Genomic DNA, 20780 nt, shown 5'->3' on the forward strand with positions numbered 1-20780 from the left:
ATTCCAGGAAATTGTAAAACGGCGTACTTGCTAGAAATGGCACAATGCCAGCGGACAAACATCAATAGGGATCCGGGAGTTTCGTTTGCGATAATATTTTAAAGTTGTTCTTTAAAGATAATATTTTAAAAAGGAACAATATTAGAGGAGGGAGGAACGTACTTGTGGTACTACAAGACAGATATTGATGATTTTTTCACACATCAGTTTTTGATGGGTTAGATCCACGATAGCCTAAGCGTGTCCACGAAGGACACACTAAGGTCATAGAGCCCATTGTGATAGCATATATGTGTTTTACCACCTTTCCGCTGATACTTTCATTTATAATCTCCTCAATTTCAGAGGCTAAGTGCACCTTCTTCATGCATATACCATGTACTACACCAGCCCATCACAACTATTAATTATATTAATTTTTGTTGCGATGGCGGGAATCGAACCCGCTACCCGAAGCATACCGCGGACAGAATTGGTTAAGGCCTTAACTAACTGAGCTAATAGGGCGACATGGATTGATTAGAAACATACGAAATTTTGATGAACATAGGAAATAGCTTGCACGACGAGACAAGGAAAAACTATTAGAATTAAAATTTATTAACATGCAAGAGCGTGCGGCCAAGACTTCGTTGTAAGATGATACGCATCAGAAACTAAACTTTGCACATTTGTTGTACAAACTAACATTAATATAGATATTTTAATAATTACAATATAGATATTTAAAAGAACATAGGTGCGTATATAATTTTGTACAATAAAATGTCGTAAACATTAATATGTATTATCTCTTTTATAAAAGGTTTTCCATTAAGAATGATGGAACTTAAATATAATTGATGTATTTAGAACTAAATTAAAAAACTTATGTATGCGGGATTTCATTAATTTTTTTATTTGTTTATACAAGTAATATACAGCTAGTTACTCTTACCCATAATACATTGAATTAAAGTTATTTTTTATACCATGCATATATGAAATATACATAGTATATTAAGTTTAGTCCCAAGTTTGTAACGCTTAAAAATAATGATGCAAGGAAAAAAATTTTGTCATAGGTGTTCACTAAATCACCTAATTAATCCATTTCCGGTTGTCCGTCCGTCCGCCTGTGGACACGATAACTCAAAAACGAAAAAAGGACGTAAAAAGTGAGGTCAAGTTCGTAAATGAGCATCATAGGTCAATTGGGTCTTGGGTCCGTAGGACCCATCTTGTAAACCGTTAGAGATAGAACATATAATTTTAAATGTAAAAATGTTCCTTATCAAAAATTAAACAACTTTTGTTTGAAACATTTTTTTCGTAAACATCACTGTTTACCCGTGAGGGCGCCAATTAGGCGGAAATTTTATAATATGTACTATACTTGTTTGTATGTGTAATGTGATAAAGAAATCAACACTGACTATGCATGGTATTTCAACAAATAACTCAGTCAATTGTTTGTTTTCACTTGTTTATTTAAATAGGTTCAGTATCACGTACCGAATGTAAATGCACAATACTTTACAAAAATAGGCGAGGGATGTGACTCCATTTTCAGGACAACCATTTCAAGCTATATCTCCATAACCGTGCACTTCCGACAAAAAAAGGTAATAGTGTTTCTTGTAGATAAATAAATTTTCTATCTTTTTTAGAAAATATTTATTTTTTGTATTACTAACCGTTTATACGACTATGACGATTAACTTATTGATTATTTGACCGATATCTCTTCTAATATTTGTTTAAACAATAAAGTGCTAATTATTTAACTTTGAAATCTACAAATTTTCTAAAACTTTTACTTTAAACTTTTCTTTCTAAAATTATTATTTATGAGGTCATAACGCGTTTAATGTTGCAACCACCGGGTACAAAAATATTAATGTTAGTAACATATTTAGCAATACATAATTTGATTGCTTACCTGCAAAAGCCGCTGACCATCCCTTGAATTATTTTTAAGATTAAAAAGTTTAATTTTCTACAAAAAAGGTTATTACAGTTTTTGGCTTAAAGTGAACGGTTATGGAGATTTAGCCCAAAACGCTTTTCCTTAAAATGGAGACACTTCCCCCGCCTACTTTTGTATGGATTTTGTGTTTACATTCAATTCAGTACGTGATACTGACCCTATTTAAATAAATAAATAACTCTTGCAATTTAATGCAGAAAAAAATATTCTGTAGTCTGAAGTATATATCAAAGAGCATGTTTTGGCAATTTGTATAATTATTGGCATTAACTAAATAGCATTTGCAGCTAAGCTGGGGAGTGCGATATAATTTATATTGGGAAAAACTTAAGGTGGGAAATATTGAATTTCTAATTGACTATACTTAATGTTTTTCATTAGCTTATATAGTCAATATGAGCTGATAAGCACTGTTTTGTAAGAAATTTCAAATCAATTGGTTCAGTGTATACCCAGACAACCCACGAACTTCATCGAAAATTCGTCGAGGTTTGATCAACTGTCTTCAAAAGTTATCACAAACAATTCCATCAATGATATTAAACCGAATCAGGCGATCGAGTGATCAAATCAAATTCGCGTACGATCAAATTCGCATACGATTCTCCTAACAAGCTAAGGATCTCATTTTGCGAATGAAGATACTCTTTCAAATACTTTTTTTTAAATTCTTAATGGAAAACCCCTTAGGTATGCATTTATAAATTCATATATGACTACGTAAGTAAAGTAATTGAAACTGAAAGTCAATTAGAATTATTATAATCATAATAATTATTTTAATATTTATAATATTATGTTGAAATAAATATTATTTATTTATTATTGTGAAATTCATATGTTTTATACAAATATTAATCTTATTTAACTAAGTAATATAGCAATAAAAGGAATCAAGAAATTACTATTCAACAATTTTCTGGTTATGTTTTAAATTAATATATTAATTTTTATCAACTCCAACTTTATACTCTGGTATAGCAATAGTAACCGGGTGTCGATCAAGAGCAAGATTCTGCACCGAAAATTAAATGAGACCCAACAAATTAAATTGCACTGGGGCACTTCTGCCGAATATTGATAAAAGAGTATATTGCTAGAAAGGTTTTCATTATATTTTAAACTGTTTATCACGGGAATATAGGAAAAAATAAAAATACTAAAAATATGATAAATATAACATAGAATAAAAAATTTGTAGAGATTTACCCTTTTATCAAAACACAGCAGCCTAACAGGGTGGTACATAACGCTTTGAAGTATTCATGGTACAAACAGAATTTAGTGTTTAATTATTTATATAATTACCAAATACTGCAGATTACAGAGAATTTTTTTCTACATTAAATTACAAGAGTCAATTTTTTATTTAAATAGGTTCAGTATCACGTACTGACTGTAAATGCACAAAATTCGTACAAAAAAAAGGGCGGAAGTGCTGCCATTTTGAGAAAAATCATTTCGAGGTATATCTGCGAAATCGAGCACTTTAGACCAAAATGTCAAATTAAATTAATTTTAAAATTTTTTATTAATTTTTTTAAATATATCTTTATAAATTATATCTCAAGTGTTATTCTGAAGTATTAGCTATATTGCTGTACAGTTTCATTAAAAACCATTCGCTAGTTTTAGCGTGAAAGCGTAACAAACAAACAAATAAACAAACAAACAAACAAATTTCTTAACTTTTTTGTTCGTTAATATTTTTTTTATCACTTACCGATCACGACCATTACGATTTACTTATTGATTATTTGACAGATATCTCTTCTTCAAAATGCTTTAAAGGAAAAGGTAATTAAATCGAAAGTGTTCTTATATATGTTTCAAGTGGGAGCTTAGGGTTCCAAATTCGAAAAAATTGTCGGGGGTTTCTTAAATTTTGTAAATTTCACTTGTTATATATTTAACTAGCTGTGAAATACCCGCTTTGCTGGGTAACATCCCCACTTGCACCCCTCCCTCCACATTTCCTTGCGTGGGATAACAGTTTTGTAATGTACACGTCATGCTCTTTTATTTGATACCCACTTAGGTATATTTGTAAATATTCGATAATTCCTTCCCACTTTCTCGCTACACCTTTCTACCCTCCGAAGGTTAAAAGTAGATAAAAACAATAGATCTTTGAAGCTGGTTGTATATCGTGTCAATATTTCAGCTTAATCGATGCACAACTTTTTTAGTTTTTGAAGCATATCCCTTTCAACCCCTATTTCAACCCCTTACTCTACTATAATATGGATGTATTATACATAAAAACCTTCCTCTTGAATCACTCTATCTATTAAAAAAACCGCATCAAAATCCGTTGCGTAGTTTCAAAGATTTAAGCGTACATAGGGACATAGGGACATAGGGACAGAAAAAGCGACTTTATTTTATACTATGTAGTGATGATGAATTTTTATCATTACACTATGCACACCTCTTTTTTATTAATCTTGCACCCCGCAGTTGTAGCATTAAACGCGTTATAATTTCGTAAATAATAATTTTAGAAAGAAAAGTTTAAAGTAGAAGTTTTAGAAAATTTGAAGATTTAAAAATTGAGTTATTAGCATTTTATTGTTTATTTTATCCTAGATATCGGTCAAAAAGTCAATAAATAAATCTTCAAATTTATTTATTGACTTATTGACTTTCAAATAGTAATAATCGTGTGAGTCGTAAATGATAAATAATATAAAAAAAATTTAAAAAAAAAAAAAGATACAATTTAATTAACTACAATAAGTGTTATTACTATTTTTGGTCTAAAGTTCACGGCTACGGCGATATAGACCAAACGGTTTTCCTTTAAAATGTAGGCACTTCCACCCTCTTGTAAGGATTTTGTGCACTTTCATTCAGTACGTAATACTGAAAATATTTAAAAACAAAATAACTCTTGTAATTTAATGCAGGAAAAAATTATCTGTAGCGTGAATTAAAATTATGATTATATAATTATTATTAATAATATTATTATATCATCGCTTAGACATTTGTTTAAAAAAGATTCTCTTGGTTTCAATTACATAACATAATTAGTATGTAAAATAAAACTTATATAAAATTCATGTAAAAAATTATCAAGTAATAATAGATATGATTTATAACAAATGTTGAGAGGAACTAAACTGGGTCAAAAAAATCAATCTATGAGAAAAATTACATCGTTCTTCTTCAAGCTATTTTATATTAAATTTGTTCTTTTTCAAAATATTTTATATATCAATAATATTTTATATGTCATCAAGCCTGGATTAATCACTAGGCAAATGAGGCAACTGCCTAGGGGCTCCGGGGAAAGGTCGAGGAGAAAATTACAAATTTTTACGAGAGAAGTTGATTTACGAAGATTATAAAAAAAAAAGAATAAATAGGAAAATTTCTCTATATCTGAGAAACTTTTTCAAACCGCCTCCAAAATATTCTTCAAATCGTTCTGGTCAAAAACTCTCACGAGCAAAAAACTTTTTAACTAGTAGTTTTCGAGATACGGACAATCGCTATAGCTGCCCATATACTATAAATATAATACCTGTATGACAAGAAAAATGAGTTTCTGTGACACTTTTTCAAATCGCCGCCCAAAATGTTCTTCGGATCATTCTGATCAAAAGCTCTCACGGTCACAAAATTTTTTAATAAGTGGTTTTCATTAGAACAATCCGAAGAACAGCTTGGGGGAGGTTTGAAAAAGTTTCACAGAAAGCCTTTTTTCTAATCACTACATATTATAAAACAAAGTCGCTTTTTCTGTCCCTATGTCCCTTTGTACACTTAAATCTTTGAAACTACGCAACGGATTTTGATGCGGTTTTTTAATAGATAGAGTGATTCAAGAGGAAGGTTTTTATGTATAATACATCCATATTATAGTAGAGTAAGGGGTTGAAATAGGGGTTGAAAGGGATATGCTTCAAAAACTAAAATAGTTGTGCATCGATTAAGCTAAAATATTGACACGATATACAACCAGCTTCAAAGATCTATTGTTTTTATCTACTTTTAACCTTCGGAGGGTAGAAAGGTGTAGCGAGAAAGTGGGAAGGAATTATCGAATATTTACAAATATACCTAAGTGGGGTATCAAATAAAAGAGCATGACGTGTACATTACAAAACTGTTATCCCACGCAAGGAAATGTGGAGGGAGGGGTGCAAGTGGGGATGTTGCCCAGCAAAGCGGGTAGTTCACAGCTAGTCATATACTAAAACTATAATATATTCGCAGCTTTGATCTCTCGTAGCTCGAAAACTACTCGTTAAAAATTTAAGGGTGGGTTAGAAAAAGTTAGAAAGCCATTTTCCTATCTTATCTTGCGGGGTCCTTTGTACGAAAAGGATCTCACACAAGGGAGACACATCATCTATTTAGATAACTTTATTTTTCTGATTCTAAGTTGTCGTGCTCTCTCCTTTGAAAATTTGATAATTTTTTTTAGAAATCAGTGAGATATTTATTTTTGTAAGAAATCAGAAGTTATCTTTGTTGTTAGTCGTCAATCGTGGCAACAACTTCATCAAATCAACCAGCCACAGTATAGGAGCTTTATTAAGAATGAATATTAAATCTTACTAAGCAGATTTCGTTGACAATTTTTAAGAAAAAAAAACTTGCTTACCATTAATATTTTCAGGAATAATAGAATGTTACAGACTATTAATCAATATTCAAGGATTTAAAAATATTCCTTACCTGAAATAAAAATAAAAAACACATTAGTATACTCTATTGTTTAGAATATTATTGAAATGTTTTATTAACTTTAATAAACCGGCAAATTAATACAAATCTTTGTCATCAAAAATATAGAGAATAAAAATTATAAATGAACATTTTTTCATTAAGAAAGTCTACATTAATAGTCTAGTCTATCTATTTTGTGCACAATGTTAAATTCCCGTAACCGAGATACAGCAAACCAATACATGTAAAAAGTCGGAAATTTTCCGTAGAATTCAATGCACTATTTTTGTATATTTTTAAAATGCGGGATGACATTCAAAATGGCTCCCAAAGTTGGCTAAAAACAGTTTTTTTAGGTTTTTTGAAAAAATACGCTTTGTATAAAAAAAAGTTTCGAAAAATGAATGCGTAACTTAATTTCGGACCGATCTAGCCCAGTTGGATTTCAAAAAATTATTACATAAAAAATTTATTGAAAAACAACTGTTAAAAGTTTCAGTTTTTTAATCAATGCTTTACAAATTACAAAAAATGTATATGTTCACATTTGCTTTTTTTTTCGACTTTGTAGCTTCAAAACTGGCCAAAATATGAAAATTTTTAAATATAATTTTTTTGCTCATTCAATAAAATAAAAGTATCCGTCTTGTAAACCGTTAGAGATAGCTCAAAACTGCAAAAGTCATTTCTTATAAAAAAAATAAACAATTTTTGTGTGAAATATTTTTTTCTAATCATCCCTTTTTACAAGTAATAGCGTCTACTAATTACTTTATTTGGCAAGTGTTTTCTGGAATTCTTTTTTATTTTCTAGAATGTTTCACGAAACCACTAGTTGAAGTTTAAAAAAATCAACACACTTTTTTTTAGTTTTGAAAAAATGGACACCAAAGTTTTTCCTAAGCTGCGCTCTCACGAGTACACAGTGATGTTTACGAAAGTATGATCCAAATAAAAGTTGTTGATTTTTTTATAGGGAATAACTTTTAAATTAAAACTATTGTTCTATCTCTAACGGTTTACAAGATGGATACTTTCTCATTCGATTAAATTGAGCAAAAAAATTCCATTTTACAATTGGCATATCTCGGTCTATTTTCAAGCTAGAAAGTCGAAAATATGCACAAATACATCAGCTAGAACTAATCAATTTGAACTTTTTTTTATTTAATGCATGGTTTTCATGTAATTTGTAAAAAAATTAATTATCCCCCAATTATCCTGCAAAAAATGGGGGTTAGGTACGCCCCCGAGAGGTCGATTTTATAAGAAGTTTTACAACCTATTAATAAAAAAATTTAAAAGATGCATTAATTTTTTCCTTTTTGGTATTTAGTTTAATTGTACTATATATGGATCATAATATAAGACATGCAAAGTAAATAAAAAAATGCCTTGGTCACGCTCTAGAAATTGTTTCTTAAATATCACAAGAGGATACAGGTATATACCATACATATTACATACAATTAATTGCATTACTGTCTGTGTAATATAATAAACTGGTCTATTACAGAGCCAACAGACACAACGACAAAAAAAAATCATTTACTGTGGCTAATATTACAATTATTATTAAATAACATAACTGGACTTAATTAAACAACACTAATATAATAAGTTCACTTTATGAATTAAAAAGTAAAATTCTTTCATACGCAAATGTGGTTTTATAATCATCTATATGTATGCATTACTGTCTGTTTAAATGAACAATATCGAAATTGAAAGTCAACACATCCATTAACTTTCCAGCATACATACAGGGTAATCCAAGCGGTGATAAAACTGCTTCAAGCGAAAAATGCTGGGTGTATATAGACGCACATCTTACAAAGACTTTAAACTTGATCTAGGTTTTCAAGCTCAATGAAAAGCTCACTCAACTCCATAGCTGGTAATCGATAGATGAACACTTTTAATTGAAAAGTTGTCGTACCCCCACAAAATTAAGCAATTTTTTTTGATAATATTTTTACCAGACTCCAAAGTCCTTTATTTATAAGAAGCGGTGTCCACCGAAATCTTAATAAAATAAGTGATGGCAAATGAAGTGAAACTTCAAAGCGCAATAGTCTTTGTATTTAAAATTGCAGTTGCCCAGCGAAGCGGATATGTTAACTGCTAGTAATGACTAACCAAGCACGAAATTTAAAGAAGACTTCTGTTATTATAATGGACTACTCGAAAATTAAAGATTCGATTGTGTAGTTTATTACTATCATTTCTAAAAAAAATTGTTTAGAATTCTTATTAAATGAGTAGTCAAACTCATACTTGATCAAACGTTTGAGTATACTCTACAAGTATTTATTGTTAAAAAATTAAAATAAGATAAATACACGATTTTTAATCAATTGAATTGAATTCGGGCGTGGCGTGTCTATTTCAATATTTTGATATCTGCATGTCTCAAGGTAGATATCAAAGTGAATAGATTTGTTATTAAATTGTTTTTTTTTTTTTGTAAAATTTATCTTTTATTATTTATGAACATTGATACACGATTTTGGTTACTTTTTAAAAACGATTAAGTAGTTCATATTAAAGTTATTGTATTTGTTTTATTGTTGAAAAGTTTTTTAAAATATACAATCACAATGTAGGTTGGATTGGATCATAATATAATCAATAAATACCCTTACTTACTTATGTAACTAACATTGTAATTAAAGTAAAATTAAAAGTTTTAAGTAGCCACACACTCAGACAGATCGGCATGTTTTTTTTGTTTGCTATTATTATACAACATTATTTCAATCAGATTATTCACAATAGGTAATTATATTGATTGGTTTAAACTACAATTATTAATTTTATGATAGACAAGTTAAAACAAACAATTGGCTGAGTTAATTGTTGAAATACCATGCATAGTCAGTGTTGATTTCTTTATCACATTACACATACAAACATGTGACACATACATAACTGATAATCAAGTATAGTAAATATTATAAAATTTCCGCCTAATTGGCGCCCTCACGGGTAAATAGTGATGTTTACGAAAAAATGTTTCAAACAAAAGTTGTTTAATTTTTGATAAGGAACATTTTTTACATTTAATCTTTTGTTCTATCTCTAACGGTTTACAAGATGGGTCCTACGGATCCAAGACCCAATTTACCTATGATGCTCATTTACGAACTTGACCTCACTTTTTACGTCCGGAGTACGCTGTAAAAATTTCAGCTCGATATATTTTTTCGTTTTTGAGTTATCGTGTCCACAGACGGACGGACAGACGGACGGGCAACCGGAAATGGCCAATTAGGTGATTTTATGAACACCTATAACAAAATTTTTTTCCTAGCATCATTATTTTTAAGCGTTACAAACCTGGGACTAAACCTAATATACTATGTATATTTCATATATACATGGTATAAAAAGTCATTATTTTCATAAATTTGAAAATCAACATCCAAAATTTTATAATACCTTCCTTTAATTTTTAAGATTAAGATAAATGAAAGTTATAAATAATGGAGAAAGACTTCCGGGAGTGGCATTTTTTTTTTAAATTTTCTCCTGTTTAAGAATCTTGTAAGTCTTCTCTTAAAATTTTTTAAATATTAATATTTTATGAAATATTGGTGAAAAACGAAATGCGGTTTTTTTTTAAATTACCATTATCTTTTATATAATTGCTTAACTTTTGTATGTGCTGAAAATGCTGGAATATTTTTCTAGACATCATTCCGAACCCAACTAAGGTATCGCACGTATTTTTAAGACCATTATTTCTATATTTCACCGATTTGAACTTGTTGACTAGACTATTGAAGTAAAAGTAAATTAAATATAAACCTTTCAATGCAAAAACAATAAATGAAATAAAATCATAGGTATATAAATATTAAAAATGATAAAAATCCTTTCTCTCAAAATTATACAATTATTTAAATATATATATAAAGCAACGCAATGAATCGAAATTATAGGAAATAAGCTATAAAAACTTATCATGCATCGAACTTATTTAATTTATATATTAAGTACTTATATCGTTGCTATTCCAAGAGTACCTATAGGTAAATAAATATCAAATATATGATTACATAAGATGAATTTACTTGAATGAGTATATGTTACCGTAAGGTTGGATAGTATACGATATGGTACGGTTGTAAGGTTGTATGATAAAGTCGATTTTCACCCATCTGATAACCAGATGAGACATACTTTTTGGAATTATGTTTCCTTGGGAAACATAATTTAAAAATAAAAGGTATTACTGGATGTTACTGTATTTAAATTTACATTGAATTTCTTTTCATAAAAATAAATACTACTTTATTAAAAAACTAAAATTAACTCCAGTTTTTTATATACAACATATTATCCGCATGCGTTTAGTGAAGCTGGTGAAAAAATGTTGTGTTTCTATTTATGTAATATAAAAGAAATCTGACCGACTCGGACCGTGAAAACTTGCACGTGGGTTTTTTTGACACTTTAGGTGAAGGCTAAGAAGAATTTTAAAATTAATCCATAAGGTGATGAAAAAGAGGATGAAAATTTATGGGCCTATTATAATAGATCAGCTGAAAAACTTCTTAACCGATTTTAAAAATTATTTCACATATAGAAAGCTGCATTATCAGCGAGTAGCAATGGGTGTTTAAAAAAAAATTGATCCAAAAAATGGTTTCCCACCAAAAAATAAAAGCCAATGAAACGGTGAACAAAAGGGGGATAAGTGACGGCAAATGAAGTGAAGGTTAAAGATTATAAAAATAATCTTATTATGTAAAATTAAAGTAGCCCAGCGAAGCAGGTGGTTAACAGGTATTTATATTATATAAACAGTTAAAAAGAGTGAAGATCTGCCGCTATTAAATCTGGATTTTTGCTTGAATATTGAATCAAATTTTTATTTTGATTCATAGCAATTTTCAAACATATTTTATTTTAAAATACAAGTGAAAACAAACAATTGACTGAGTTAATTGTTGAAATACCATGTATAGACAGTGTTGATGCGCAATCGTTTGTTTTTTTGACGTCACGTAAATAACAAAAGATATCCACTTTTAAATAGACACACACACATAACTGATATTCCTATATTAATACATACTATAGAATTTGCACTTAATTAACGCCTTCGTTGGTAAACAGTGATATTTACAAAAAAATGTTTCAAACAAAAGTTTTTTATTTTTTTATAAGGAACATTTTTTACATTTAAACTTTTGTTCTATCTCTAACGGTTTACAAGATGGATTGGCTATCCTACGGACCCAAGACCCAATTGACCTATGATGCTCATTTACGAACTTGACCTCACTTTTTACGTCCTGGGGACGCTGTAAAAATTTCAGCTTGATATCTTTTTTCGTTTTTGAGTTATCGTGTCCACAGACGGACGGACGGACAACCGGAAATGGACTAATTAGGTGATTTTATGAAGACCTATGACAAAATTTTTTTCCTAGCATCATTATTTTTAAGCGTTACAAACTTGGGACTAAACTTAATATACTATGTATATTTCATATATACATGGTATAATAATTGGATAAAAGTTATCATATACAAACTATTACGATTATATTATTACACAAATATGCATGGATAATTTTCTACAATATACGATCGATGATACCATTTTATTGTAACTTGAAGCTAAGAATATTTTTTTATATAAACGAGTACGATATACCAGTCGAGTATATACCATACTAACATCTAAATCTGAATATTATAATAATTAATTAATGGTTACCAATATGGGTTTAATAAATAAAAAAAGTTGATTCATCTTTCTATTTTATTTAATTATACCTTGAAAGTTTTTTTTTTCTTTCATCTTTATTGAATAGAGATCACGCGCTTATTACTCGCATTTTAAATTTATTCATTACATGGTGTCTTAAAAGAGAGTTCTCTACTTTGAACATTAGTTTTTCACCACATTTTAAAGAATGATAGATTACAAATCTACCTTCCATAACAAATAGGGGTAGCGATTGTTTTACACAGGTAAAATATATGTACAGTTATCAATTTTTTTTAAAATATAAAATAGTCCTAATTTATTGGCTCAGAACAGATGGCCATGAAGTGAAAGAATTTTTTTTCAGTGTGCCTGCTTTAAAATGCTCCCAAAAGAATTAAATTAATTTTTATTTGGAGAAATACATTCAATAATTAAATTCATACTAATATTATAAATGCGAAAGTAACTCTGTCTGTCTGTCTGTCTGTCTGTCTGTTACTCTTTCACGCCTAAACGGCTGAACGGATTTTGATGAAATTTGGTATGGTGACAGATGATAGCCTAGAAATGGTCATAGGCTATAAATAATCACGCCATCGTTCTTAAGGGGTAGGCAGTAGGCAGATAACTAAATTGAGTTAGTGATTTTTAGTCGTTTTTGTTGGGACTTTTGCTCTTTCACGTCTAAATGGCTGAACAGATTTTGATGAAATTTAGTAAGGTAATAGATGGTTACCTAAAAACGGATATAAGATCAAAATGATCACGTCATCGTACTTAGGGGGTAGGAAGTAGGCAGAAAACTGAATTGAGTTAGTGATTTTTTTATGGTTTTTGCTGGGAGTTTTGCTCTATCATGCCTAAACGGCTGAACGGATTTTGATGAAATTTAGTTAGGTGATAGATAGTAACCTAGAAAAGGATATGGAATATGAGGGGAGGGGTGAAAGTGGGAATGTTGCCCAGCAAAGCGGGTAGTTCACAGCTAGTAATTTATAAGTGTGAAAAATTTAAATATTAAGATCAGACTCTATCTTTTGTAGTATTTTGTACTGCATATCACAATAATAAATTGTGAATTATCTCCATAGAGTCAAGTTAGTCATATGATCTTCATATGTAAAATAATAATACATAAATAATCATTTTTGGGTCATATTCAATTAGTTATGTTTACTAAAATCATCTTAAGGTTTCACCTAGGAATCAAACGGAATTAAGCTGAATTTTTTGCACAAATATTTATTTAGATATTACAGATGTTGTCTCAAAAGTCACATATGGTCACGTGTGTTCTACCTTATATATTTAAGGTCAAATGTCGCAAAATTCCGTTTTTTGTGAATATGTCGTTTTTTTTTGCCTTCGATCGTTTTAACATTTACTATAAAAGTTGTAGAGCATAAAATTTTCTACAAATTTTTTCTGAAACATTTTTTTGTACTTTGAACCGTTTATGAAATAGAAAGCGCAGAAGATGGAGCGCTCAGCTCAACGTACTTCAGTGCCTGGTCAATATTTATAAATATAAGATTTTAAATAATTATTAAATACCTTATATTTATAAATATTGACCTAGCACTGAGCGCCACATCTTCTGCGCCCTCTATTTCAAAAACGGTTAAACGTAGAAAAATATAATAAACGTACATAATTAAAATTTGAACGAAAAAATATCATAAATCACTACATATTATAAAACAAAGTCGCTTTTTCTGTCCCTATGTCCCTATGTACGCTTAAATCTTTGAAACTACGCAACGGATTTTGATGCGTTTTTTTTAATAGATAGAGTGATTCAAGATGAAGGTTTTTATGTATAATACATCCATATTTTAGTAGAGTAAGGGGTTGAAATAGGGGTTGAAAGGGCTATGCTTCAAAAACTAAAAAAGTTGTGCATCGATTAAGCTCAAATATTGACACGATATACAACCAGCTTCAAAGATCTATTGTTTTTATCTACTTTTAACCTTCGGAGGGTAGAAAGGTGTAGCGAGAAAGTGGGAAGGAATTATCGAATATTTACAAATATACCTAAGTGGGGTATCAAATAAAAGAGCATGACGTGTACATTACAAAACTGTTATCCCACGCAAGGAAATGTGGAGGGAGGGGTGCAAGTGGGGATGTTGCCCAGCAAAGCGGGTAGTTCACAGCTAGTATCTTAATAAATCAAATGGGTGGCTAACTGGTACTGCTACTAGTACAATATTACAATGTAGCATACCTGTAGCTGGCCTAGGTACGAATTACAAGTACAGCACAAAATAACACTATATACAATGTTTTTTAATAAAAAATAAACTACTTTCCAATTTGAACTGAATTATTCATTCGTCGCCAATAACACATTCAAATTATAAATAAAATTATAAATATATTTATTTATATGTTGGGTGATTTGGGCATTATCATAACAAATTAAACTCAGATTGAATATATTGCTTAGGTCAGATCACGCAATAGTTCTGACAATGAAAATCTATGTTATCATACTTGATAATAATAATTTTTAAAACTATATAGTTTTAAATAATGTAGTTAAAATTATTGTTATTTTTGGAGTCGGTGTCAGCCAAGCTAATGCAGCAAACTGTTCTGTCAGAGTTGTTTCCTTGGCTGACACCGACTCCAAAAATAACAATAATTTTAACTACATTATATTATCGTTATTTTTTTACTTTTTAGTGCATATTAATTTGTTTTGGAAAAGTTTTTCTTTTCAAGTCGGTTTTCTTTTTGTTTTTTTTATTTTCTGATTTTTAGTGAATCTGAAGTAGACTAACTAATTTGTCACTAAAAAAAGAATCATCGAAATCGGTTGGCTTGATATTGAGTTATTCGTTCTCTTGTCGTGCATACTTAATGCAAATTTAAGTTTTTTATGGTTTTCTCATGGATGATGTTGTCAGAACTGGGCGAAAATGAAATGGGTGAATGGAGCTATGGGTATAATAAAAAAAATAAAATGGCCGGCCTTGAGGAGAGATCAACTGGAGGATGGAGAGCTACCAGAATCCGTGTATGTTAAATTTGATGACGAATCTATTGGGCTTAGGCTAAAAAATAGTAATGGTTGCATACCCATACCCCCATCTTGCACTACGTTTCAGGTATTAAGAGCCTACGGAGATGTAGAACGCCGTATGCTGCCTCTAATATTAAGCTGGGCGGTTACAGTCCATAAACTACAGGGTACCACCCTCGAAAGAGCTGTAATCGACCTTGGTAAAAAAAACTTTAAATTTTTGTCACAAAAATTGGTGACCGTCTTTGCCAGACAATTTTCGAGAAATAACCATTCCAAACTTAAAAATAACGAATTCGAATCTTTGATTTCAAATTAATTATTTGCATTTTCGGAATTGACGGCCCTTGTCGAACTTCAAAAATCCCTAACAAAAAGTAGTACTTTTTTCACATAGATTATTCAATGAATCCCTTAAGTTTTTATAGATTGTTGTTTTTCAAGAGTTAATAAATATCAACCAAATAAAAAAATGAAGATATATCTTCCGGGGGGGGGGGGGTGCGTTATTATTCATTATTATTGCAAATCAGATAATTTAGAAAATTTTTCCGCTTTATAAAACTGATATCTGCGCATAATTTGCAAACGACAAAAATCATTGATTTTGCATTATTTTTCAAAATTTCAGAGCTTTTTCCCTAGAACAATAAAATTGATTTAAAGAATACTCGCTGCACACATTTCCGATTGGTAAAATGCACTTGGTTATAGAGGATGGCATAGAGAAATTTTTTCCAAATATTTTATCTTAACTTGCAACTGATTGATCTCAGTCTAAGGCAAAAGTTCTTTAAACATCGTAAACTATAATTAATACATCTTATTGTTTCCTAAGCTGATTTTAGTAAAAATCCATTTAAATTCTGATTTTACCTAGCAATGACAGCACCCATACTACCTGTTTAAAAATTACTAGTTTTAATAAATCAAATTATGTTTATTACCTTTAATTACTATTTTTTATCAAGCATATTTTTTAATTTGAACGTGCATGCATTATCATTTTTCCGAAATTTATAAGTAAAACAAGTAAAAACAAACAATTGACTAAGTTAATTGTTGAAATACCATGTATAGACTGTGTTGATGAAGCAATCGTTTGTTTTTTGCCGTCACGTAAATAAAAAAAAATATCCATTTTTAAATAGCTACACACACACTGATATTCCCATATTAATGAATACTATAAAATTTGCACCTAACAAGCGCCCTCGTGGGTAAACAGTGATGTTTACAAAAAAATGTTTCAAACAAAAGTTGTTTATTTTTTTATAAGGAACATTTTTTACATTTAAACTTTTGTTCTATCTCTAACGGTTTACAAGATGGGTCCTAAGGATCCAAGACCCAATTGACCTATGATGCTCATTTACGAACTCGGCCTCACTTTTTATGTCCTGATTACGCTGTAAAAATTTCAGCTCAATATCTTTTTTCGTATTTGAGTTTTCGTGCCCACAGAAGGACGGACGGACAACCGGAAATGGACTTATTAGGCGATTCTATGAACACCTATACCAAAATTTTGTGGGTAGCATCAATATTTTTAAGCGTTACAAACTTGGGACTAAACTTAGTATACCTTGCATATTACATAATATGCATGGTGTATAAAAATACTGAACAAATTTTGATAAAACTTCAAATTAAATTAAACGGTAGTATATATTTTACATTAAATAATTTTATTAAGTTGCTTACTTTAATAAAAAATTCAAGCTTTCGTTTGTTTTTCGCGAAAGCGTTGATAATGTCATCGATATCCAGATGTTTAGGAGAACTAGCCAGAATAATCTTTTCTATCCCATTGAGGCACGCAGTCTAAATTTTACCCCACGAAGTATAGAAAACGATGTCTCTACGGTAGCTTACTCGCCAGAAGTGTAGTTAATATTTTTATATTAGGGTAAATTGATTTCTAAACGTAACCTTCTACCGATTTCGCTATGATTTTTTTCGATTTTTGTAATCTACATGCTTTGAAGGAATTTTTAAACAAAATAAATGTTCCCCCCAAAAACTATGGAGGTTTAATATAAAATTATTAACAATAGACTAACTATTTAAAGCGATTCATTGTTTTTTTCTTAATTTTATTAAATTATAAGTCTATTTAGGTAATGGGTATGCCCATCATGCCCAAATGGGTGGGCCCGCCGCTGCGCTGTGTCTATCTTTATTTAAATAGTAGGCCTTAAGAAAAAGCTAAGATATTTAATTGTAATAAATTATTTTATGTTCTACAACTTTACCTCATAAAAATTTCAAAATTACAATTGATAATTAAGACAGCCGTACATCGTGAATGGTAGGAACTTTCTTCGAAAATTTTATCCTTTGTAATCGATATCATTTTGATGTAATAACTTAAAAGAATCTGTAATATCTTATTTATTTTATTGAATAAAATATATCTTTCATAATTTGCATTTAATTTTTTATAATCAGTAAAGTGAAAATGATGATTTTTTTTTGTAAGAAAACGAGCTAAATACTTCAAGAAACAAGTTCAATAGAATTTACAACAAACAAGGATAAATTGAAAGAAAGTGGTTTGATTTGCCATAAAAAAATAATAAAATAAATAATTATATAAAAATGCAAGTTGATTTGTGACTATACTGCTGCTCTGCTCTGCTCTGGTTCAACAAAATATCATAGGTAAGGTGTTCACTTCGCAACCATTGGCAAAAATATACATTCGATTATTAATTTTGTATATTCACGTTTGAACGATAATCCGTTAGAAAAATTTGTCAAGCGGCAATCTTTAGTCCAGTAAAATAAAGGTTTTTCTGCTAAACAAAACCAAGTGGATTTTTCACCGGAATTATCTTTAATTCGCATGTAAGAAATGACCTATGGAAAGGCCAAAGAAAATTATTCATGGTCAAACGTCGCGAAAATAGCATTTGGAGCCAATATAAAATTTATTTGTGAGTTAATTTTACATAAAAAAGATTCTTTACAAAAGATCCGTAGAAGCAAATGTTTTCGAAATATTTAACAGAGAAAAGTTGTTGTAAGTCGCCTACTCTGTTATAACGAAAAATATAAAAAAATTAAAAAATAAATCAAATAAAAATTAAACAAATATTAAAAAATAAATTTTTAATCTTTTTAAAAATAATAATTTTTTTTCTTTTTTTTTTATATTTTTTCAGCCAAATATCTGGAGAACTATTGCTTTTACAGATATTTTGTATGGAGCCTTTTTTATGTAAAATTACTCACGAACAAATTTTATAATGGCTAAAATTGCCATAAACTTAATACTTTACGAGATATTTGAAAAAAATCTGCCTATCGCCACTTTTGGCACATGATTTTGCAATGGACTTTTCATAGGTCATTTTTTGCATTCGAATAAAGATAATCCGGTGAAAAATCTGCATTTGCATTTTTTTAAGCAGATTGACGGTTTTTTTGTCTTATTTCTCTGGATAATTAATCCCAATTTTTTTTTAATAAATTTGTTTACTATAAATTTTTTTTATCTAGATGAAATCTTTTTAGAAATTTTATGTTTTAATCGAAAATTAAAAGAAAACACAGCTGTTTTCAAAGCGGAAAAACAATATAAAAAATTAAATTTTTCTACTGGGTGTTCCAAAATAGAATAAAAATCCTCCTTCGTCTTCGTTAATTATCGTTCGTAATTTTTAGAATAACTGGAAATTCCTTACGTATTTAATTGAAATTTTATAATAATCCTGAATTAATCAGAAAATAAAATTTACTACAATTTATCTCTAAGTTTCATAATAAAGAAGTATCATTCTAAAATACAAAATTTGTTATTTTCGATTGACATAAAATTTTCTAATTTTCGAACTTTGGATGTCAATATGTGTACAATATGGAGATGTAAAGAAATAAAATTTTAAGTTTTGGAAAAATAAATTTTAAGTTTTGGAAAAATAGGGGGCCGTTGGTTGTTTGGACTTACTTCAGTCATGACCATAACAGAAAAGGATATAAATTTAAGACGAACAACTTTACCATTTAGACGAAATAATTAAGGAAAGTTTATCTCGTGAATGGTACATAGAATTGAAGAAAATGCCATAAGCGTTTTTCGTCTTAGAACTTTATTCTCTACTTATCCGAGTGGGCCACTGATTTAGAAACGGTCAAAATAAAAAAGTGATTCCTTTTTTTGTAAAAAATAATCAAAAAAAAATTTATTTGGTCAACAAAACCCAAAATTATGTTTCTAAAAAATTTGATTAAAAAAATAATACCAGAATTTTGCAGAACTCAAGGTATTTCCATCATAGTATTTGCAGTTCCTATCCTATAACTATGGTAAAATCGACTTTTCGACAGAAATTAAAGGATTTTTTTTTCACAGCCTATGAATAGGGCCAAAATTTTGACTTTTTAAAACACTAGATAATTAATGCTTAAGTTCCCAATTTTGACCCATTTACGTCGAAATTAGGATCTCAAAAACAAAACGACGTAGTGCTACTTTTTTTTTAATTCTAAAAGCATTTCTTTCAACTATCCTCTTTTTTTTCAATTCAATCGAGATAGTTTTTGAATATCGTAAAAAATAGCTGGGAGGACACTGAGTTTTACGTGCTTTGACTATCGAAATCGCGAACTTTGCATCTGATTATCTCACGATCTAAATGATCAAAAATTTCACAACTTCGAGATCTTACAGCTAACATTATTCTAAGCTTTTGAAAAAAATCTAAATCTTTCGACAAGTTTTTTTCATGCTCGAAATACCTTCAATGCGAAAAAAAAAACCAAGTTGATAAATTTTTGCTAGTAAATAAAAGATAAATCGCCTTATCTATCAGATTCAGAGAGAGCATGTTACATATAAGTAATCAAGTTCGAGCGAGTTATTTATGAGACTAAAAAACATCTCTATACACATTTCTTTTTTAACATGAATTTCACTTACCAAAGTAATGTCATGTTGATTCAATTAAAAGACCACACTTCAATAAACCAAAATAAAATGATGGTAATTACAACGGTTGTACCAACAACAACGTTTCAAGAATTAAAAAAAATCACAACAAACACTGGATCACCTGGTATTTTCTATATCTAGGTCATAAATAAGTGTTTATATTTTATTGAAATTAATCACATTGAAGAAAACGGCCAATGATGGTAATTTTTATAAAAGCGTGTTGTTGTCACCGAAGTAAAAACTGAACTATCTCTATTAAGATCTATTTGGTGATATTGGTGCACCTACTGTGGATAAAAGAAAGGGTTTTTTCTTCCACCATAATAATATGAATAATGTTGATATTTTTTTTGGTGGTGGTATTAAAAGTCATCCGGTTCTTATAATATAATAATCACATGACTAGACGATTGTATATTAATATTATGTATGCGTA

At 29.5% G+C, this 20780-nt stretch overlaps 1 protein-coding gene across 1 annotated transcript in view; it reads right to left on the reverse strand.

Moving 5' to 3' along the window:
* The window catches only part of LOC123290652 (peroxidase), a 154941-nt gene extending 134377 nt beyond the window's left edge, over nucleotides 1–20564 (reverse strand). The window contains exon 1 of the mRNA XM_044870911.1: nucleotides 20330–20564. Within this exon, the coding sequence (XP_044726846.1) occupies nucleotides 20330–20343 (14 nt within the window). The 5' untranslated portion in view covers nucleotides 20344–20564. The remainder of the gene's footprint in view (nucleotides 1–20329) is intronic.
* Nucleotides 20565–20780: the final 216 nt, after the last annotated feature.

This window comes from Chrysoperla carnea, chromosome 1, assembly GCF_905475395.1.
Source record: "Chrysoperla carnea chromosome 1, inChrCarn1.1, whole genome shotgun sequence".
NCBI lineage: Eukaryota > Metazoa > Arthropoda > Insecta > Neuroptera > Chrysopidae > Chrysoperla > Chrysoperla carnea.